The 24725-nt window shown below is 36.8% G+C and overlaps 1 protein-coding gene across 2 annotated transcripts; it reads left to right on the forward strand.

Annotated features, from left to right (window-relative positions):
* The first annotated feature begins 7511 nt into the window (after positions 1 to 7511).
* On the forward strand, positions 7512 to 24725 carry hap1 (huntingtin associated protein 1). Of its 2 annotated transcripts, XM_079856536.1 has the most exons (15): positions 7512 to 7927; positions 10875 to 10951; positions 11066 to 11182; positions 11758 to 11849; positions 11968 to 12076; positions 12172 to 12250; positions 12342 to 12472; positions 12572 to 12646; positions 12767 to 12978; positions 13688 to 13918; positions 14019 to 14338; positions 15596 to 15790; positions 15988 to 16090; positions 16341 to 16390; positions 22884 to 24725. In XM_079856536.1, the coding sequence occupies exons 1-14, from the start codon at positions 7783 to 7785 to the stop codon at positions 16372 to 16374; spliced, it is 1920 nt and encodes a 639-aa protein (XP_079712662.1). In that variant the 5' UTR covers positions 7512 to 7782; the 3' UTR covers positions 16375 to 16390; positions 22884 to 24725. The 2 variants fall into 2 exon arrangements, with proteins under 2 accessions (XP_079712662.1, XP_079712661.1); XM_079856535.1 differs by lacking the exon at positions 16341 to 16390.

Below are 24725 nucleotides of genomic sequence, written 5' to 3' on the forward strand. Positions count from 1 at the left end.
TCAGCCCTGGTTCCTTTGATACAAATCCTATTGGATTTTCCATTGGATTTTGGGTTATTGCAGGAAATAAGTTCAGTTACTCTGTTTATCATTCTTACATGTTTTGTTCATGACGATGAGCTTCACAAATTAACACAACTTTTATGAATATTGAGGTCTAAATACAATTGCCAGAAGTAAAAAGCTAAATGTAGGCTATAAACAAACTACACAATGGTGACTTCAACATGAATCAACTCTTTCAGTCTTTATTTTAAAAGTATTTTCTCTGAAAGTTTGTGTTAGAATAGTTTTCAAGAGTGAAATTATAACAACGAGGCTGTGAAAGTGAACTAGGGAGTAGTTGAGTTTACCTTTTCGGCATGATGACGTATTATTGTCCAAGACAATCTGTAGCCCCATTTAGCCACTTGTTAGCAACAGGCTACAGGGGATGATGTATTTTGTGTCATAGAATAAAACGTGAAAATATCTTGAGCTTGTGTTAACCACAGACCTTATTACAAGCATTTAAGCTAAAACGCATTCAAAAAACCCATTGACTTCAGGATGATAGAACTGAAAATACTAAAATGGTAAATGGTTTTGGTCTACAAAAATGCGTCATTCATGCAGCACTCTATTGAATTTACACTAAGCCCTGCCTTAAAACTTTACTGACCAATCCTACCATAGCAACTGTAGCCATATTTTTAGAGCTTAACTCTGTTGGAGGAGTGTTATTAGTTCAATCATATTTTAGCATTGTCATAAGCTCATAACACATCCTTTACTCAAATTCCTGATTAAACATGATAAATTCTCACCACAGGGTAGTTGTTTCAGAATGTCATGACTCAAAAAAGATGAATTATTTATAAGTGTGTCATGTCATTTGATATTGGATCTGATAGACATTTTCACTGGAAGATATCAAGCTGAAAGTAACACTGCTGTCCTTACGTGAGGGCCTATCAAGTTTCACATCAGTAGCACAATACAATCAATGGCCTGCTTTCAATGAACATGATCTGTGCCCTGAGCATCATTGTTTTCATACGCCTTTTTCATTTAACTAGATACTGACGGAGGAGTCTTTAATACACAAAAAGCTCTTTTCTTATAATCAGTTTGTTAATATCAGTGTACATTTCTCTCTTTCTGTCTGTCTCCACCAGGTCACATGAGGACGTGTGCTTCCACACCCATTCTCTGATCCAGGAGAGGCAGCACATCATTCTGTTGAAGGCCTCAAGCACCCATCACCCTGAACCCCAGCAGGCCTGTCACACTGTCTCACTGTTCTCCTCCTCAGCCCTCCCTGGAGCCCACAGGGCCCCTCGCCCTCCATGGAGAGCAGGGAGAGGGATGCGGGACCCTCGCCCAGGAGATCGGCCTCACTCCTGGGAACTTGAGGGAGGATCCACTGCCAGCACAAGGCTTCCATGATGTCTCAACTCTCACAGGTACAGGAGGGGGTTTTGTTGGTGTGCGATTGTTCCCAGGTTGCATCTGTTTGCTGTAGTGCCAACTATATGCTAATGTACGTTTAGCAGATACACTAAACTGTAGTGTATCTGCTAAACATACATTAGCATATTGATGGCACTACAGCAAACAGATGCTAAATGTTTGGGGAACAATACTTTTATTCAGCAAGGACCCATGAAATTGATCAAAAGTGATAGTAAAGCTATTTATAATGTTACAAAACATTTCTGTTTCAAACAAATGCTGTTCTTTTAAACTTTCTTTACATTAAAGAATCATGGAAAAAAAGATAATTAAGCAGCACAATGTTTTCAATATTGATAATGATAAGAAATCTTGAGCATCAAATCAGACAAAGGCAGGAAAAATGCCGACAAAGGCAGGAAAGGTGGTACAAACCATAGTGAATAAGGAAGTACCTATATGTGCTGCTTTCTAATTATGGACTATTCTTAAAGCTCAAGAGTGTTTGCTGTAGCTTTATAATTAGATTTAAGCCGCTATAAGTAATGTAGACCTAATATTTTTGATTGACTAATAATATATAACTCTTGCTTTTTTTGACTTGGAAAGACAGCACATCATGCTGGAGTTGTTTTGGCCTCTGTTGCAGCTCAGATGTTTTCATGTCCACACTGTAATTTTAAATTTAATTTATAAGTCTGTAGCCTATTTTTTCATTCCATCAATGAATACAATCTTCTAAATGATGTAACGTACAGTACATTTACCTTAAATAATTAGATATTCTCAGATCAACTTATTAAATGAACATTAGAGTTGTGAAAGGAAATGGTTGTCTTTCTGTTCATCACACAGATCTGTGCTCCAGTGTGGATCTGCCAGAGGTGGAGATTGTCAGCTTGCTTACAGAAGAATTGCCCAAATACACTCTGCGGGCAGACCACGTGTATGGGTACGAGCATGACGACTGGCTGCACACACCTCTGCTGCCACCAGAGGCCGCTCTTGGACTTACACAGGAGCAGATCGATGAGACGTTCAAGTACTTCTGTGAGTCCACACCTTTCTCCCATAATATAGCCACTGCCAGTGCTGGTTCTAGACTTCTGGAACTGTCAATGCGTTCATAAAAAACCCAAAATGACCCCCAAACCCTTAATCTGTTCTTTCAGAGCAGTTTCACTGTCAATAAACACACAGTGGGCCCTATCTTGCACCCAGCGCAATTGACTTTGTACACCGACGCATGTATCATTCCTATTTTGCACCCGTGCACAGCGGACTTTTCCCTCCACAGACACACGTTGGTAAACTAAGAAATACACTTGCGCTCCCCGGGGCGGTTCAGCGCAAAGAGGAGGCGTGTTCCGGCGCAAACGTTCCCTCATGCTAGGCGCGTTGCGCATGATATTCATATGCTATTTTAAGGGCGCATGCTTGGCCATAATCAATGTAGCGTGTGCACAACACGCATACACTTTGATTCTCTCATCTACACACAAACAGCAGTTTTCATTTTTGCAAATCATACATTATTACTATAGATAGATAGATAGATAGATAGATAGATAGATAGATAGATAGTTTATTATAAAAGCATAAATCTAGCTTACACATTTACCCAAATTATCATACGCCTGTTTAACCGAAGTTAATTTGGGTGTGTTTCTCCATCCCCAATGTCACTTCTCTGTCTTTTACGGCCCTGACGAGAACGTCGGTCTCCTCGGCTGTGAACCGCTCCTGGCGCGCGCCTGGCAAATCTGCCGTTATAATAGCAATCGCCATAGAACAAGCGTGCCTGCTCTTAAAGGGAATGTGAGATGTCGCTCTGATTGGTTTATTTCACGTTACGCCCAAACCACACCTATGAATAATGAAGCTACTTCAGACCAACCCATTTTAGATTTGCGTCGGGCGCAAGAGTAATTTATCCCACCGGTTTAATAGCAACAGCGCCCAAGACCCGCCCACAAAGTTACTTGCGTTTCGCGCTTGATATTTGCATTTCAGATCGTTAAAATAGGGCCCAGAGAGTTTAAACAGTCAGTAATAATTCTATAAAAATAAAATGATAAACAATAGGATAAATAAAATTGAAAAAACGATACTAATGAAATTTAACAATTTAGCCTACTACTAATAAAAGCCTATACAGAAATTAAAAAAAGTAATCAAATTTAAATAAATAAATCTCTGCATAGTCTTATATTGGCTATTCTAAATTAAATATACATTTAGTTTTATTAAAGTTATTCAGTGAAGAGCAGTGAATGATTCTCTCATTTTCTTTTGTTGTTTGATTAACTTTAAATGACACAGACAACAGGTTTATTAGGCTGCTGTCACTTAAAGACCAAATGCACAGATCTAATATACTGAGTGATAAGCATCTGATTAGTTTCCCAACTGTTTATGTTCACTTAAGACATAACTGGCTGTGTTTAAGTGAAAACTCTCCAAGACAGGCATTTTGAAATATTTGTTGTGTGTATTTGTCATTTAATCACACACCCAAAGCCCAAAGAAGCCTATACTTTTCTGTGTTTTACTCGCCACCTAAGGAACAGCATTTCTTTCACAGCTGCTTTTAGCTTTACTTGTTTTTAGTATTGCGCACGTCTGGCAGGAGACTGTATATTACGACAGTCATGTTACAGTACATGATTTGACTGATTTTGATGTTATGTACTAGAAAGGGCGTCAGCGTCCCGCTTTAAAGGAAAGCAATGGAATGCGGCATCATGTTTTCATAATCATTAGAATTCGAAATCATAATTCTGGTGGAAATAAAATTTCAGCATCATTTACTCACCTCATGTATGTCACCACAATTGATGATTTCAGTCATGCATTTTGGCTGTAGTGCAATGACAAATGAAAGATAGTTATTTAATTTGGGAAACAACATGTTGTCTTTATAATATCATATACAATGATATATTAAAATGTATGCCAGTACGTCAGCTTACTGTACCAATTACAGGCTATAGTGCCACTGTTGACCCTGCCAAAGCAATACTGTAATCCCAGCCACATCCCTTCCTCTTGGAGCACAGATGCAAATGCCATCAATAGGATTAGCTCCTTACTGCTTAAGGATAATGAGACATTCTGCTGTTCTCAGTGGCTTCTTTCTCTACGGCCTGGCAAACTGTCAGGCGCTCTGACGTTACACCAGCACTGCAGTATCTATCTGCTGACAGACAGGCGTTCTTTGAGATTTAACGGGATTGAAAAAAAATCATTGTTTTGTTTCATGGTTGTGATATACTAATACAGTGCATTCATTAAATTAATTGTGTGGCATCATAAAACTATCTGTGATAGACCACACATACCTGCTGGACTCTATACACTACCGTTCTAAAGTTTGGGATCATTTTTTTAAATTTATGAAATTAATACGTTATAAAGAAATTAATACTTTTATTTAGCAAGGACATATTCAATTGATCAAAAGTGACAGTAAAGACGTTATAGTGTTACAAAAGAAACATTATGTATTGTGAAAAGAGCTTGACAAATAAAATTGCATTTAACTGAATCGATTGCTATTTCAAATAATTGGTTCTTTTGAACTTTCTATTCATCCAAGAATCCTAAAAAAAGTGTCACAGTTTCCATCACTGATAATAATAAGAAATGTTTGTTGAGCACCAAATCATCATATTAGAATGATTTTGTGAAGAATCATGTGACTCTGAAGACTGGAGTAATGATGCTGAAAATTCAGCTTTGCATCACAGGAATAAATTACATTTTAAAATATATTAAAATAGAAAAAAAGTTATTTTAAATAGTAATAATATTTAACAATATTGATGTTTTTTACTGTATATTTGATCAAATAAATGCAGCGTTGACGAGCAGAAGAGACTAAATCTTACTGACCCCAAAGTTTTGAACTGTACACTGTAAAAATATATATGATCAACAAGTTTTGACATGTTTTTACATTGCTTTAACTCATCAAAATAAGTTAAGCAATTTTTTTTTATTACTTTTTTAAAATAAATTATACAAGATTCAACTAATTTTATAAAATCAGTTTAATGTAATTTAAGTTGAAATGACTTAAACATCTAAGTTGATTGTACTTAAAAAATTTAAGGCAGCATTTCTTTTTCTTTTTACAGTGTAGTGTTTATTTTACCGATTTAAAATGATGGAAAAGGAAACAGATTGCTCTGATGGACTTGCTGCTAATTTAGCTCTAATCCGTTTGGCATTGAAACGTGTTCTCATACCTGCCTGCAGTGCACTGATCTCTTTACGCGGGCTGTAGCTCAAACACAGCTGTTATTTCTAGCCCAATTATCTAAACACGTTCACTTCAAGCCTGTATTCTATTAGAGATTTAAATGTTGTTATTTATAGTCTTTCTTTTTTCACTGTATTTGCCATTTTGCTATGGTTATCATTTCACTGAAGGCAGATTAGGGATATTTATGGGACTGTAAATGATTGGCTTGGCAGAAATGAATAACCTTAGACACCTGTGTTTCATTCTGAGCTAGAAAGCCATCTAGCCTCAGACAAAATGTAAAATTAGAAAATTTATTTTTGTGTTATCAAGTGTGTTTCACTAACATCTGATAAGAGGACAGTAGATTTGACTTAGGAAGTAGTTATTTTTCATATTTTTCATATTTCTTATTTCTGCCATCATCACCCTAAGCAAAATTCGGTTATAGGCCTATTACTTAAATTAGAATCTGTTTGCTTTTGTCCAGTCTGGAAACTGTTGGGTGTTTAGTTGCACCAGGTTGATTAATTATAAATGAACATGTGGTAGATATAGCACAAATAGGAAATGGTTATTTCTTCCTATAGTGGTGATCTTGGTGAAGTTTCCTCACAATGTGTTGTCTTTTTGAACTCTCACGGGATTTTAAGTGCATCATGCCATGTGGTGATGTGACCTGCAATCCACTGACCACAATGAAAAATTGACACGGGTGTTGTTTAATATTTGATAGAGCCCTTCAGAATTTTGCTAGAAAGCAATTTTGGCCCAGATTCTTTTAGCATGTCTGAAGGAGAAAGAGTAAAGGCGAAGGAAATACAGTGTTGAATTCAACACCATGTTTTCACATCGCCACTGTCATTTGGCATTCAACATTCGTAGGATGGATTGACAGCTTGAATGCTAAATGGATTGTTTTGGACTCAAACATAGACTAAAAACATTTTACTCTAAGATTCAGATGGCTGTAGTTTTAGCTGCATACACACACTCCTCCTGGAAATGCTGTGTTATTTTAATATTATTTATATACTATTATAGTTTGTATTAATATTTGTAATTTTTATATTTCAGTTCTTTATATTTTATATTTAATATTTAATATTCTACAGAGCTTATAGGGATTGTTCACCCAAAAATGAAAATTCTGTCATCATTTACTCAACCTCATGTTGTTCCAAATCTGTATGAGTTTATTTCTTCTGTTGAACACAAAATAAGATATTTTGAAGAATGTTGGTAACCAGACAGTTGATGGACCCCATTGACTTCCATGGTATTTTTTTTTTCTACTATGGAAGTCAATGGGGTCCATCAACTGTCTGGTTACCAACATTCTTCAAAATATCTTATTTTGTGTTCAACAGAAGAAAGAAACTCTTTTTGTTTTAAGGTTTGTTTTAAGAAAATTTTTGTTTTAAGGTTTTTCATCTAATATTTATATTTTATTTTATTTCAGCTTTATTTCAATTACCAAAAACTTAATATTTTGAATAGTTTTTGTTTAAGTTAACAATAACAGCTCTGATGTGTCCTGTGAGTGTGGGAGTGTCCGTCTGTTGTGCTGCAGTATTATGGCATTAATCTGGAAGCTACCATATTGTGTTTGAACAGGGGGGGTGTTCCATCTGTACAATAACACAAGCTGTTTCAAATCAAATCTGCAAAAATCTCTCACAAATAAACATGATCCAATACTCCAAGACTCCAAATGCCTGCAAAAACATGCACAAATCCTCTGGTCTTTCATGTACTCCTCTAAGTTCCCTTCAGCCGTCCTCCCCTCCTCTCAGAGTTGATGTCCTCCTGTGGCTCAGAGCAGCCAGGTGAGTCTGAGCTGCCATCAGGCATGAGCTGAAGTGACACACACTCTCAGCAGATTCAATAACAACATTAGCGTGCGTACAGGTGCATTAGTGAGCAGAAAGCCTAGTGGACAGCCGTGGTGACTCGCAAGAAACAGACGGATTGCTTAACGTGTCATAAATCAGCCTGGCACATACTGTGGAGAGATAGAGAGAGAGAGAGAGAGAGGGAGAGAGAGAGAGAGAGACTCGAGACAGACCGCATTGCAGAGGAGACAGAGATCATATCAAAGCATGAGTGCAGAAATTGAGGTGTGGAGCAGTTCAGGAATGGATGAGAGCGAGAGAGACAGCAGCACAAGCCATGATGAAGACGATGAAGAACCAGAGGACGAAGAGGAACCCGACACTGAGGGACTGTGCAGGGAGCTGGTACAAGGTAACAGAGAAAGATAAGGAGACAAATAGTGGGAAAGAGCAGTTATTCGTACTGGATTTTTTATGCTGTGAGGCAGGAGGAGGGAAAGAGACTCCCCGTGTGAATCGTGAAGGTCTTTATTTGCTGAAGATGGTATTGAACAACATGCACCGCATGTCAAAAAAATCCTCTTTATCATCTGCAGAAGAATTTGTTTGCTCTTCTCTGAAGATGTCAGTGTTGTTTCACCTCAAATATGTGGTTACAGTGTCTTTGTCCTTGTGTGATATTGTCCTGTTTTTCATAATGATGGACACACAAGGAATGGAGTTTTGACCTTGTTGATATGCATCTCTAAAAATGGAATGTAGATGGACAAATTGGCTTGCAGATAAATTGTTTTATGTGTGCTAGATTAACCTTTTTTTTTTACATTATGCAACTTGCACTTTAAAATGTTTGTGTTTTAAAGACATTTGAGGTCTGAAAATGTAAAAAAAAATATTTTTATGCTCAAGGTAAAAAAAAAAGTACATAAATACCATTTACAGAACTCTGATTTCTGTATCTAAGTCTGTGTTTTAATCATAGCAAAACATTTAATCACAATTTCCTGATTTATACTTTGAAGGATGAAGGGCTTTTTAACAAGGGCTAAATCACTTTAATCTGTCCAGTCACTTTATCCTGCCCACAGAAGCTCAGTCCAGTGTCACGAAGTACAGACTACTGTCTTACTTTCCTTAATGTTCTTAATTCTGTCATTGACGTAAATCACAGCAGGCCTGAACCCCTTCTCAGGCCAGGTGAGCAGATTTAGCAGCGGCTCTGTCACTGGCCAGAGCTTGTGGAGGACTGAATGAAAGAACACATGCTGACACTAATCATTACATGCGCTCTGCCACTGAACTGCTTTTGCTGCAGATTTGAAGTTTCTAAATGTCTTGACTTCCAGTGGTTTCATGCTATTGCCATCCAAAACACATTGTGGTTTGCACAAATCATGATTTTTGTCATTCCAAGTAAGCACATATTTAATTCATTAATAATTTATTTCATTTTTCCCTTTTGTAACGTTTTCAAAACTTTCATTGGATGCATTTTCAAAAACAAAAGATTTTTAAAAGGTTATTAGGTCTATTTGATTTGCTTTGCAAACTCTGTATATTGAATTGTCAATTGCATGTAATTATTTGCATTTAGCTTTGTTTTCCCTGTTGTCTGCAACACTATCAGCTGTAAGCCAGAGCAGATCTTTGTTATTTGACTTGCTATCACACAAATTCTGCAGTGCTTTTCACTGTCCCTGGTGTAGAAGGTTAAAGCTTTATTAATGTGGACTCTTCTGAGCCAAGTCGTCGTTTGCAGAGCTGGGAACCGCTGCCAAGCTCCTATTTTAGCAAAGTCAAACACGTCACATTCCAGTTGAAATTTGATTACGCCTCAAGGAGAAACAAGAACCAACCAAGTGAAAATACCTGTCTTGAAAGAAAGCAGCAAAATATATTGCACTCATGGTCGTGCTTTGCACAGATTTATTACTTATAAAAGTAAGTAGTGTCCATATTTAAAAGCAGCACCTCTGGATCTGTGTCCAGGGAAGTGTTTCCCAACCTTTTTTGACATGTATCCTGACAGTTAAGTACCATTAACTATGTTTCCATCCACCTATTTGTATGTGCATTTTGGGACATCACATAAAAACCGATGCATGGATACGTCAAGATGCGCAAAATTTTAACTTGTGTGCTCAATTGAGGCAGATACATTTTTAAGAAGACATAAACTATGATGGAAACACATTTACCGAACAAATCTCTTGATGCACAACAAAAAAACTGTGTGATGTTATTGGGTAACTGGACTAACCAGTGGACCAATTTCATTGCACAGCATCTCAAATATTGGTTTGATCATTCTGAAATACCTGAACCAAAGTCTGTCATCAGATTTATTTGGTATAATGACCTCCCAGAAGCGTCTCACATGATTGTGTTCCCAAACACCATCTGAATTTAAGATAACATGACAGACGCAAGTCATTTATGATGTAGAAAAAAAGAGCTACAGTGGCTTCCTGATTGCAGCCACTTCCATTTTTAGTTCAGATATTTTGCGCCAATGTCCCAGGAAGTGACGATTTTGTTCTCTTGAACACATGGGATGAAAAGCATTTGCAAATGTTTTATCCAATTTTGTGCAAGTTAAATTCGCAATTTTGGATGGAAACATAGCTGTTGTGGTCCTTTTTAACTCATTTTAAACTGAATATCTTTTAGCAAATATATAAAATATTGCTGGTTTACTTCCCTTAAAAAAAAGAAAAAAAGAAGATAAGATTTTAATATTAAATAAATATATAATATTTATATTTTAATAGTATAATATTTGTTATATTTATATATGTATTTTTAATTTTTATTATATTTGAAAATTTCATTGTGTTTTACAATAGAAATATTCTGTAATATTCTAAGTCTGTAAGATATTTTAATATTTATTTTTCGTTTATATTTTATTAATTCATATTTAATAAAAGAAAAATGTATATCCCTTGAAAAAGTATGCCTAGTGGGGAACCACTGGTCTGGAAAGATGGTTGTAAACCAGGCACGATCAGTATATTTATAAGTAGAGATGAAAACGAGAATGAATCCTTAATGAGGATCAGGCTAAGAGGCTCTTGTTCTTGACTACCTAGACGTCTCTGTTACCCGTCCCGTCGAGGTTGGGTCACATTGACTCTACGGTGCTGTATAATGCAGTTCCGCATAGATCACACTTTTATAAGCAGTGTTTCATCCATTTGAACATCAGAGGTGTTTTCTGACACACACACTGTAGTGACATTATTCTGAAATCTATCATCTTTATTACATTGTTTCTGGTCAATTATCATGAGCCCATCAGCCAACCCAATGTCTCTTTCTCACATTCATACTCTCTCAATATCTTTTTTCCTCTGCAGTGCTGTGTTCAGAGAGAGTTGGTCAAATCACAAAGACATATCATGACATTGAGGCAGTTACACATCTGCTTGAGGAGGTGAGAGACAACATGGTTTGCTTCACAGTCACAATAGTTGGTGTAAATTATACCACTGTAGTACTTCCGTGATGACATAATAAAAGTCCCGCACATGCTTGTCTTCCTCCGCAGAAAGAGCGGGATCTGGAATTGGCAGCCCGGATTGGCCAATCGCTGCTTAAGCAAAATAAAGCCCTGACTGAACGCAACAAACTACTGGACGAACAGCTGGAAATTGCCCAGGAAGAGGTTATAATTGCTAAAAAAAAAAATTGTTTTTCTTGTTTTAAAAGGAGTATTGCACACAAAAATTGTAATTCTTCATTACTCACCCATTTCCCACAAATATGTAAGCTTGTGGTATTTGTGGAACAAAAGTGTAATTTTTTTTTGAAGAATTTTTCATGTGTGCCAAGCATAATCAAGTGTGACTATATATATGTTTTGCTGATCATCATCTTTTTATGACACATTTATGGTGTTTTTTTTGTGTGCCTTTTTTAGAGCTTTATAGGTCTGGCAAGAGCTGTGTTAAAAATTCTTCACAAAAATATTTTTTGGTCAAATGAAAGAATAAATAAAATCAGGTTTTAAATGAAGTGAGAGTGTACAAATACTGATAATATGTTCATTTTTGAATGAAAATACAAAATGTTCCTTTAAACAGTTGTATTAGTATTATTTTGTCTAAAGCAGCATTTTAATTTATATATATAGTTTAAAAGCAGTGTACTTCCTAATTTAGGAATGATATAATAGATATAATGCACTTAGTGTTTTGTGGTATATGGAATTTAACGCTGATTCTGGGTCTGTTCTTACAGATTTCTCAGCTGCGTCATGAGCTCTCCATGAGAGACGATCTCCTGCACTTTTATGCCAGCACTGAAGATATAGAGCATGCCTCAGAAACACTGTGAGTCTCACACACACACACACACACACACACACACACACACACACACACACACACACACACACACACAATGAGTGATCAATGACTTAATTCTGATAAGTGTGTCCTTCTCCTTCAGGCTTATACGGAATGATTCGTCCACATCTCTCAGCAGCTACGTCAATTACGACTTTCTGCAACAGAAACTCAAGGGTCTGGAAGAGGAGAACTTCAAATTGCGCACAGAGGTGTGTTCTAACGCGTATTACATACATGCACAAAAAAATATCAAAGTTGTGCTACAATTAGATACATGTTTTCACACCCGTCACTCTTTTTTTAGGCTAATGAGTTAACATTTGAGACCAACAGTTACGAGGAACAAGAGCAAAGGCTTATGATGGTGTGTGTTGATGAACTCGGTGAGTAAATTACCCACAATGACCATCTCATCATTCGGTATCTCAAATAAGTTAACAGACTAAAGTTTCCTCTTCTTCCCTCTCTCACCAGCGACAGCGAATAAGCGGGCCGTATCTCTGTCAGATGAGTTGGCCCGGAAGGTGGAAGATTCGCTAAGACAACAAGAGGAGATTAGTGCCCTCCTGGGACAGATTGTCGACCTGGAGCAGCGCTGCAAAGGGGTTAGACACGCAAACCCACACACACTCTATTTAATCTTTCACACCATTTAGAGAATACATTTATATAAATTAATACATCAAATTTGCTTCCAAATTCAGCTCACTGCTGAGAACGAGGAGTTAACGCAACATCTGAATGCCTCCCGGGAATCCCAGGCGCAGGTTAAAACAGAGGTACAATCCTCACAATATCAATGCCACAATGTTCACACAGCATTCTGCTGCTGTCATTGATTGTTTTCAAGCAGTGGCTTTTGTGTCGATTTATTATGTTCTGTCTCCCTCTGGTGGCAGCTGAAGGAACTGCAGGAGAGGTACTCGGAAACTGAAGACATGCTCCATGAAGCCAGAGAGGACATTAAAAACCTGCGCAATAAGAGTCTGCCCAACAGCACTGTGCAGCGTTATAGCACCCTGGCAGCGGTCTTCCCAATGGATTCACTTGCTGCTGAGATTGAAGGAACCTTCCGGAAGGGCCTAGACAGCCCAGCGCCCACTGAGTACAAGTTAGTCACCTGAGTACATGTAACAGCCGTTCATATATTGCAAACCAGCAGTTTTGATTCGTTTTACAATAAAACAATATCTAGATATCTGTTAAACAAGACATCATTTTATAAATATTAATAAAATATTAAGTGTGTAGGATTTTCAGAAGAATATTCAGTGTTGTTTTTTATTGAAATTTTATTCAGTAAGGTTTTTATTCTGCAAGGACATATTCAATTGATCAAAAGGGACAGTAAAGATATTTATAATGTTACAAAATATTTTAATTTCAAATAAATGCTGTTCTTTTCAACTCGCTATTCAAATAAAAAATAATATACCACGGTTTAAAAATAATAATGTATAACAAATATTTTTCAAAAACATTTAAAAAATCTTACCCCAAACTTTTGAACAGAAGTGCATTTTGAATTATTTTATTACATTTTATTTTTCTCATTCCACTGGCACTTTATAATTTTAGCATAAATGTTAAAAATAGGTTGCTTTATTATTATCTATATGCTTTATTTATTATCTTAGATAAGTTTGCATCTCAAATAATATTTTTTTTTGTTTTAACGTGTAGATATATTTTTTGGAAACAAAACAAAAATTCCATTTATTCAGCGCGTAACATGTGTTGTGTACATAATGTATATAAATGTTGTAAAATAACCATGGACTGCAAGAACATGATGTGATTCTCTTGAATTTGCTGTGCAGGAATCATCCATTGCGGGTGTTTGAGACGGTGAAAGTGGCCAATCATGCGGCTCGGCTACGTTCCCAGAATCTCTCTCCCCATGTTGCGGGTTCGAGCCCTGCATCATTGCGCTCTAGTCGAATCAGTACACCACGGATCAGTACACCACGGACCAGTTATTATGAATCAGACAATGTTAGCGTCAACCTGGAGGATAAGCACTCGCCTCCAACACACACACAGGATCATGGGTCAGTGTCTGCTACAATTAGTTTCTCTTAAATGTTGAACAAAAATTTACTTTTAACAATGAATCAATAAATAATGAATTCTAACTTATTTCCTGCATAGGTTGCTGGAGTTGAAGCGTTTGGGCCAGCCTGGTACGCCCGGTGGGCAGGATTTAGAGGAAGCGCTACGGTCTCTCTCAGAGCGTCAGGAGAGCCACACATCAGAGCGTCCGTTCTTCGAGGTGGAGCGGGAAAGGAAACTGCGCGCCCTGCAGAGTGGAAGCAGCGGCAGTGGCGGCGGCTCCAGCGGCTTCCTGACGCCCAATGGCAGCGTTGTATCCACAGGAACTAACTACTCTGGCACCTCCACGCATTCGTCAGGCACAGGCTCCTCCCGCTCGTACCTGCCCGAACGGCTGCAGATAGTCAAGCCGCTGGAGGGTCAGTATCGCACACAAATAGTCATGAATGCTAAACATTTAGATCAACCCCAATTCTGTGGCTTTCCAAACCACAAATTATAGTCAAGTCACCTTTATTTACAGGTATATTTATACAATACAGATTATTTCAAAGCAGCTTTACAGTGATAAACAGGAAAAATGATGCATTTCGGCTGTTGTTCAGCTGAATTTCTATAAATATAAAAATAAATAAAAAACATAAAATAATGAGTAAATAATTAAATAAAAATAAAATAACATAAGATATAATCATATAATCAAATATATACATACATCTTTACGTTTTAGGGGAGTTGCACAATTATGGAACCAACATTAATCTTGCCCTGATGAAATTATGGGATTCTTAAAAAAAAGATTTATTGACTCATAAAGGGATACTCCACTTTTTTTGAAAATAGGCTCATTTTACAACTCCCCCAGAGTTAAACAGTTGAGTTTTACCGATTTCGAATCCATTCAGCCGAGTTTCTGATATTTAGAAGAATATCAGTAACCAGACAGTTTCTGGTCTCATTGACTTCCATAGTATATATTTTTTCCTACTATGGAAGTCAATGAGACCAGAAACTGTCTGGTTACTGATATTCTTCTAAATATTAGAAACTCGGCTGAATGGATTCGAAAACGGTAAAACTCAACTGTTTAACTCTGGGGGAGTTGTAAAATGAGCCTATTTCCCAAAAAAGTGGAGTATCCATTTAACACACAGTGATGCAGGGATCCTCTGTATGATATCATTTCCAGTTTGATGTTTTTTTCCCATTATGTTTCTGCATGTTGGTTGCCCCACATGATTTTGATTAGGTAGATTTTCAAATATTAATAAGCAGTGAAACTTATAAGCATCTTTATTAAAATACAGAGTCTTTTCCCAGTTTTTGAAAAGTATGGAATTTGATTTGAGCAATTTCCAGATATGGATAAGTATGGAAAAATTTTTTGTCTGACTATAAAAGATTAGGCAACTATTTCCCCTATTCAGTTTTCTACAATATAAAATGACGAATTTCTACTAATAAATGTATAATACTAGCAGAGTGAATTAATGGCAAAAGTTTAGTGATCGTTTAGTGCCATTATAACCATTTATGTCAAATATGTTCTGCAAAGTCTACAGAGAGGTTTGTAAATTTGTCTGGAAAAGTATGGAATTTTGAAATGTGTAGGAATTTTTTTGGGGGGAACAAACAAATGAATTTACCCATTTACTTAATCTTTCCACTGTCCACAGGCTCAGTGACTCTGCACCAGTGGCAGCAGCTGGCCAAGCCCAATCTGGGGGGTATCCTGCACCCACGGCCCGGTGTCCTCACCAAAGACTTCAGAGAGCTGGACGGGGATTTTCAGCATGTCTACAGCCTCAACGACCTCGAGGAGGATGAGCCTGATCTGTCCAAATTCCCCAACCTCCTGCACTGCACTGTGGGTAAGAACCGCGTCACCTACAGTAACACATTTTCTTTTAAAAAGGGTTTAGATTTCAGTATATATGTATTTTTAAATGACCAAATTTATAATTTTCCTCATGCTTCAGTTCTAGCAAATTCCACCCTGTTTTTACTCTAGTGCTGTCTTGCATAGCTGAGATTTAGCATGTTTGCATTTTCTCACATAAACTTGCAGTCAGTTCATCCAGACCTAGCATCCCTCAGACCTCCCCCACGCACCCGACCGCTAGCTGTCAGATCCTCCATCCCTCTGTCTTCCTCTCCTCCTTCTCCACCAGGTAAGACATGATTCACACAGTGCTTATTATAGGACTGTCACTCATCCATCAAAATTCTCCTGCTCTCGTTTTTAACGGACATTCGCATAAAACTAGACAATTGCTTAAATTCTTACATTTAAAAACAAAATGAGGCACTTGGCGGAGTATTAGAAATGTCTGTGTCAAATTTCACAATCAAAAATTATTTTAGTATTTAGTATTTTCTTTTAGTATTCCTGCTTATTTTCCCTCCTTCCCTCTGTAACAGGAAACGCTGGAACCGGCTCTTTGTACAGTTATAATACCATCCTCCGTAAAGTAAGACGTGTCAGGCATGATTTTTTCGATCCCTTTACTAGGATCATCCGTGCAATTGTGAAATCCATTCACTAACTTTCTTTCTCTCTAACCTTAGGTTTCATTCATGTGCTAAAAAAAACATCGTAGCATAACAGAATATGACGTTTTGTTATTGATTCCGTCTTCTCTCCTGTTCAGATATAGGTTTAGGTATGAGTGCTGTTATGTCTCATGCATCGCACATCTGTTTTAACATAACGCTTTTCTACTAAGATCATGTTTTATTAGGAAAATGAATGTACTAATGTCATTCTCAAAAATGCTGAAGTTCTGAAATACAGTTAAATTCTCCTATAAATGTTGGTGATATTAACATTTTGACATTACTAATCTGGACCAAGGTTTCATTTGTTAACATAAGATAACATGAACTAACAATAAAGAATACGTCTGCAGCATTTATTATTCTTAGTTAATATCAATCTCAACATTTACTAGTACATTTTTAAGATTGAATGTTGTATCTGTTAACATTAGTTATTGCATGGTGAACATTTTTATTAACTAACATTAACAAAGGTTAATAAATGCTGTAAAAATATATTTTTCACTGTTAATTCATATTAGTTAATGCATTAATTAATGTTAACAAATGATACCTTATTGTAAAGTGTCACTTTTTTGTTTTTGTAAACAAGGATTGTAATGCCAGTGAAAAATTCCCATAAAAAGACAATTATAAAATGTTTTATTAATTAAATCATCCTTAAATCATTTTCTGATAAAATACTTTACATCAATAACATTCAAAAGGACCAAGTGGAGAAAAAAAAATTACATTTAAAGGTATAGCCTATTAATAATTTTCAACATCATGGGGAAACTAGTATTTTGAAGGTACAAACTTGTTTAAAAAATGACTTTCAAAGTCAGAAAGTTTGGAGAAAGAACATATTGTTCTACGGAGCCCCCAAAGGGACATGGTGAAGGAACAAATATATGAGATGGGAGCAGAGGTGGACAGTAACAAAGTACATTTACTTGAGTACTGTACTTAAGTACACTTTTTGAGTATCTGTACTTTACTTGAGTATCCCTTTTTGGTAACCCTTCCTTTTACAGTCCCCTAATTACTAGGTATTTACCGGGTAAATATATGGTAAGTTATAGTTGGTTATTGGTAATTACCACAGGTAACAAGAATGTAAATGCAGAGAAACTACAAACTAATTACTAAGTATTTACCTGGTAAGCATATGGTAAATTATAGTATTTTAGTGTGTAATTACTTAAGGTGATTAGTATGCAATTACAGAGAAACTACCAGGGGAAAAAAAACACCACTGTTAAATATCAACTCAACAAAGTACTGTGTACTTGTTACCTGTTTAGGTTGGTAATAACTCCGATTTAATTGTGTACTTCCTCAGAATGTAGGCAGACAATTTTTAGAAACTCCTCCAGTATTACCCATCAATTCAAGTTAGGTTTGTAGTTATCCTAGGGTTATGTTGGTAACAGTCCATGTTTATTTATTACTATCTTGAAATTAAGACCGTAGTTTCCAATAAATTACCTTGTCTTACATAGTTGTTGTTCATTGCTACACCCATTTATAGAGGGTTTATCAAATAATTTACCTTACACTTAACTTACCTGGTAACTACCCCACAGGAATAGTTTTCCCTGTTAACAGTTACGTAGCTATTAAGTTACAGATTATAGGGTCAGATCCCAGTAATTCCATGGAAATAAACGAGGCTTCCTTTTACAGTACAGTTGCTCTTTACTTACTGAGTAAATTGTCATGTTTTCCTTGGTAACGTTGCAGGACATACGAGGTAAAAAAATTGTGACTATATGGAAAAGGGAATGATCAGGTTACATGGTACAATTCCGGTAATACCATGGAAATAAACAAGGCTTCATTTTACAGTAGTTTCACTTTACTTACGGAGTAAATTGTAAAAACATCTGCAAGAACATACCCAGTATTTAAGATGTGCCATGACATTAGGGAAAACTATTCCTGTGGGGTAGTTACCAGGTAAGTTAAGTGTAAGGTAAATTATTTGATAAACCCTCTATAAATGGGTGTAGCAATGAACAACAACTATGTAAGACAAGGTAATTTATTGGAAACTACGGTCTTAATTTCAAGATAGTAATAAATAAACATGGACTGTTACCAACATAACCCTAGGATAACTACAAACCTAACTTGAATTGATGGGTAATACTGGAGGAGTTTCTAAAAATTGTCTGCCTACATTCTGAGGAAGTACACAATTAAATCTGAGTTATTACCAACCTTAACAGGTAACAAGTACACAGTACTTTGTTGAGTTGATATTTAACAGTGGTGTTTTTTTCCCCTGGTAGTTTCTCTGTAATTGCATACTAATCACCTTAAGTAATTACACTAATTAAATACTATAATTTACCATATGCTTACCAGGTAAATACTTAGTAATTAGTTTGTAGTTTCTCTGCATTTACATACTTGTCACCTGTGGTAATTACCAATAACCAACTATAACTTACCATATATTTACCAGGTAAATACCTAGTAATTAGGGGACTGTAAAAGGAAGGGTTACCTATTTGGGTAGGAAACTTTTTACTTTTAACTTCACTACATTTGAAAGACAAATATTGTACTTTTTACTCCACTACAATTCTGTCAAGGTCCTTGAGTAGAAAGTAACATCAGTCAGTGGATGATTTTGGTTGCAGGGGTTGCATTTTGGTTGGAAATGAAAGTTCTGATTGACATCAGAACCCGACGTCATATTGACGTTGGATATTGATTGAAAATAAAAGTCGGGTTGATGTCAGAACCCGACTGATGTTGGTTTCTGACATCAACACGATTTTCATTTTCAGCCACAATACAACGTCTGTCCAACGTTGGAGATCAACGTCAATCTGACATTGAATTCTGACATAAACCTGATTTTCATTTTTAACGTTGGGTTTGGTCTCCTAAATGAGAATTTTGTCATTGTTTTGGAGCACACTAGCTTATAGATAACAGTAAGGCTAACACATTCATACTAAAAGCCAAAAAACTTTAAATAGGGCACTATTTGAGGGAACAGCCATTTGGGTGTCCGAAACCATTGTGGACGTTATTGAGTGAATTTATTCTATCTCACATTCAATCCCGCTACTGGAACTGTGTTCTAGAAATAAATGTGATATTGATATGAGGGTAGGCAGGCATAGATTCAGAGGCATAAGGTACTGTAAGTATTACATACAACAATGCAACAATAATAAAACAATGCATTGACATTTACTTTTTACTTTTGATACTTAAGTACTTTTAAAAACGAGTACTTCTGTACTTTTACTTAAGTAAAAATAGGTCTTTACAACTTTTACTTGTAACGGAGTAATATTTGACCAGTAGTATCTATACTTTCACTCAAGTAAGGAAGTTGTGTACTTCGTCCACCTCTGGATGGGAGGTAAAATAGTCAAGGCTTTTGGGTTCCCCCCAGAAACTTTGCATTCACTCACAAAATCAAAAGTTTTGGAGCGAACGCAAAGTTTCTCAGGGCAACGCAAAACTTTTGCAAGTGAACACAAACACATTGAAATATTTTTTTTTCTCCCATCTCATATTTTTTCCATTACCATGTCCCTTTAGGAGCTCCATACTGTTGCTCCAAATGTGCAAAAGGTGATTGACATAAAAAATGGACATTCTTTTCTTAATTGTTTGCATTATTATAATTGTTTGCTCTTGTTTGAATTATTTGAACTCTTTGCACTTTGCTTTTTTGTAAACTTTCACTAATGCTTCACCTGGAATTTTTTTTTTAATTAATTTAAATAAATTGGTAGCTAGCTAACTGTACTTTCATTTAAAGCTAGGGTAGGTAATCCTGTTCAGAAACACTTTTTTTTATACTGGGTGAAATGGTCCTTCCATCCTGAGAGTAGTCAATACATTATGTGTTCAGAAAAAGGAATGAAAACAATCAGACCTCTGTAGCAGCTGCAGGACAGTAAAAACTCTGACCAATCACTGCCACTCGGTCCGAGTGTACAGAACCAATCAGATGCCTTCAGAGCCAGGAGGAGTGTCTTAGCAGTGTCAATCAAGTTCGCGTACGCGCTGATCCCCCCTTCTTGCACAGCCAGTGTTGCCAACTTAGCGACTTTGTCGCTATTTTTAGCGACTTTTCAGACCCCTTTGACGACATTTTTTCAAAAAAGCGACTAGCGACAAATCTAGCTACTTTTTGGACAAACCTCAGTAACCTTCAAATGTTGCCAGTACTGTCCTGCGAGCGCGGGCGCTTGCGTTCTCCCTGTCGTCACCCTCTCTAGCTGCGTCTACCCTGTTCAGTGAATGGCTGAGAGGAACAGCGGGCAGCGGCGCTCTTCTGTTGAGCGCACGGCAGCTGACTGACGCGAATCAGCAGTGTTTTTCACTGACTTATCACTTATCTGCTTCTCTTTTGTTTTATATTTAATTTAAACCATTTTAATTTGCTTTCTTTTCTTGTGCTTAATACTTGTAATACTCACTATCACAGAGCTTTAGTTCATCCGATTCGCCAACTCTCTCAGATAATTTTCCACATAGGCCTATAAAAAAATGTAGTCATTCACTATATTATAGCTACTCGTCAGACAAAAAAAAAAAAAAAGATAGGAAATGAGAACAGCTTTATAAAGACAATCTGTATTTAATATAATATAATATAAAGTATACTTTATATTATATTATATTATATTAAATACAGATTGTGAGCATTAATTTAGAGAGAAAACACATTAGGCAGGCAGGCATAACGCAAGTACGAAGCGATTACGTCATGAATATGCTAATTGACGTATGACGTCATCTAGCGACATTTAGCGACTTTTAGGGAAGGCGTTAGCTACTTTCCTGTGAAAATAGTTGGCAACAGTGTGCACAGCGCGTACCGTCATTCAAAATCAAGATTGCCGGTGTGCCGAGCAGCTGTGCTAATGGCGGACAAACAACCAAAACTACCAATTTCTCGAGTGGAACCTGCTCATACAACAAAGACAGGTAAACGGAAAAAGACCGATGACGATAAACAAGCCCGTCGGAGCCCATTGACTCAGTGTTAAAACTCTAGCCGCATAACATACAGATAAAATGGCACGCACTGTGCAAAGCAACAATTGAAACCTGCTAATTCACTGGCTTGTCATGTTGCTAAAATAATGTACTAGCAAACCTTATTTAGCATTACATATCGCTAGAATAATTATTTACATAGCCTACTGCAACATTAGTTACCATTATATTATCTTACTAGCTATTTATAACTCATAGAATGAGTGCAACGTTATAAAGTTACATTACATGTATTGCATAATACGTAATGATTTGAGGACCAAGTTTGTAGTCAAAGTATGGGCAGGCCAGTCAATGTAAAGCATTTCGTCCCTACCAGTGAATGTGCCGTAACTGTTTATCCGTCGTCATCGGTGACCCTGCATGTTTACTAGCCTGCGCGATCACGGCAGGCTCCGCTGTGGGGGGAACTTTACATAACAAAATACATGTTTAACAGCTAGTAGGCCTAACGTTATATGTTATGAATCTTACACGAAATTCATCTTCATCACAGTGCAACTAATGGAAATGGAAAAACGTGTATCAATGCAACCTGTTTTTAGCTTTGCCTTATAGTTATAACTAGCTCGTTAGCGAATCAAAAAATATATATTTTAAACTTTACCAATATCGATATGATAGCTTGATAGTGAGTAGGCTACTAAAATACATCTTATTTGTTTATATTCATAATGATAAAGTTAGATTTTTTTATTACATGTGATTCTGACATGATGCTACATGCACTGCTCCTTCCTCTCCGCTCGTCTCAGGTAAATAATGCGTCTTCCAGCTCAGCTGTCGGAGTCGCGCGTTCATGTGTTTTGGGGGCGTGGCTTTGGAAGGACCCCAGAAGGGAGAGGGTGGACTGAATGGAAATAATGAGCTGTCTTTAAAACAGTCGTTAGAGGTCTACATACACTCGATTTTTATACTTTCTTTTTCAGAATACTTACATTTTAATTGTGTATTGATATATCAATAAAGTTTAAACAAATTTGAAAAATAAGTTTTTTAGACCATTCTTACCTACCCCAGCTTTAATTGATATTCCAGATGAAGAGGACAAGGTTTTTTTTTTCAGGCACCTGGCAAATAACAATTTTACCTTATCATTAAGATGTCATAGGTATAGATAGAAAGCCCTCTTTTTTATATGGGGTTTCTTGAATATTTAAAATCCTGACTGAAATGTCGTTTTTTTGAGAATGACTTACTAATACTAGACTGTGCATGTCAAGTCTAAATGCTGTTGAACCTGTTAACCAACTTGTTCAAGTCTCATCTTCACATCCATTTATTCATAAGCATAAGCACTTGTGTCCTGCCCTGTTCATTTCTGGTGTAGCTGCCTAAAGTTTCCCATGGAGCATCTGACATTGTTCTTCCTTGTTCTCTCCCCAGCCTTCGGCCCCGCAGTGCGTCCGCTTGTGGGAGCTGTGAGCATGTGAGGATGTCATCAGGCCTTCAGTCTGGGTCCACATCACACCTCCACCCGACCTCCTCCCTCGGTCTGCTGCAACTTGTATCCGAGCATGGCATCTCAGCCGCAGCCTATCCTCACTCTCCTCTCGTTCACTCCCTCACCGCGTCCTCAGAGGAAAGACAACGAACCTTTCATACAAGTGAAGTAAAAAGAGAAAAGGAACGGCAGAGAAACATTTTCAGCGTCAACCTTGTGGAAAAGCTCAGAAGCCTGGGCCTGTACAAAGTGGTTGCCAGAGGATTGGTGGATTATTGTCGAACAGAAAAACCAGACCCATATAATAGTCCCCCTTGAAACGGAGCTGTTCATCACTGAAGGTGCCATTTCGTGCATCACGCTCATTTTGGCATGCAGCTAAACTTCCCCCATTTGTTATGGGACATTACAGAAGCCATACCAGTTAAATGACTTATCAAATTTGCGTGTCTGTGGTGACTTCCTTTTTAATTAATGCATCACTAGGAATTTTAATTATGAACTGCACCTCAACATATTTCATGATGAAGTCAAACACATTTTTTGTATCATTGTCATAGGGTGTTTTGAACACTCTTCAGAAGAGAATAGCTGCACTTTTGTTGACGTTTTAACACGTCGTCTTTTGTTGAGTCGTTGTCATCATCAATCTTGAAATCACAGTTTTATTGTTATGAAATTGTAGCAGCACTACAGAAAAATGCACTATGTGGCCTAATTTTTTGCTTGCTGCCAACCAAGCATCAATGTCAGTAGTGCGTTCTGTTTCCTGAGAAATACATTTGTTCACAGTAGCACTTTTCAGGGCATTGAAACCCCTTTTTCTAGGGAATGCAGGGTACATTATGTGAGGTTATGTACTGTACCTGCTGTCTAAACACTGTAAAAATGAGAAGCTGTATTTCTGTTGGTGGTCAATTTAGGGTTCATTATACAGACTTGAGCGAATAGAAGTGATCTTGTGCTTTATTTTCACTGTGCTTTAATGCAAGAACACCTCTTGTGATGGTACACCATACACACACGCATGTATGTACTGTATGTAATGTAACTTTAATGTCACAGACACGTTTTTACCCAATTGTAAAGTTTGTAATGCATATGATTGTGTATTGTCAGAATCAGGGATGCAGTAATGAAGTCAATGGTGCAGTTTTGCTTGAATTAAGTGCTCTAGAGCCATAAATAGTAAATCTACAATCGGGTAATTATAATATAGAGTCGTCTTGGGAATTTATATCACTGGATACAAGATCACTTGGGTGCATTGTACATTTAACACAGCTTTTATTTTCCCCTCAACAACCTGTCTTTCCATCAACGTCTTTCATTGTGTCCACTAGAGTCTCTCAGCCAAATGAAAAGAAACATGGTAATATATCTATATGTGGAAAGCCTTCTATGCATTTGAGATTTTCAGAGGGACATAATGCGGTGTAGTATTTACTGATCTAGTGTCTCAGACAAAATGGTTATTTAAAAAGTAATATATATATATATAAATATCTACCTGAAATACCACTCTGTACACAGAATGCCTGGTCATAATTTTGTAGAATATGTATAGAGTTGTTTTTAAAAAAGGATAATGTAAAAAAAAAAAAAATGTAAAGAATTATTAATTTAAACAAGGACAAAGGGTTGAGTAATAGTTGTATTTTTACATTAGAACAATGTTTAGACACTGTTTAGTCTCACAATGAATTGAACCCCCTGAGTTCACTGTATGGGCACTGATATGATATTGTGTTACATGGCAATAAAGATTTCAGTGTATTTTGAAA

Source organism: Squalius cephalus (genome assembly GCF_949319135.1).
Source record: "Squalius cephalus genome assembly, chromosome: 22".
Lineage (NCBI taxonomy): Eukaryota > Metazoa > Chordata > Actinopteri > Cypriniformes > Leuciscidae > Squalius > Squalius cephalus.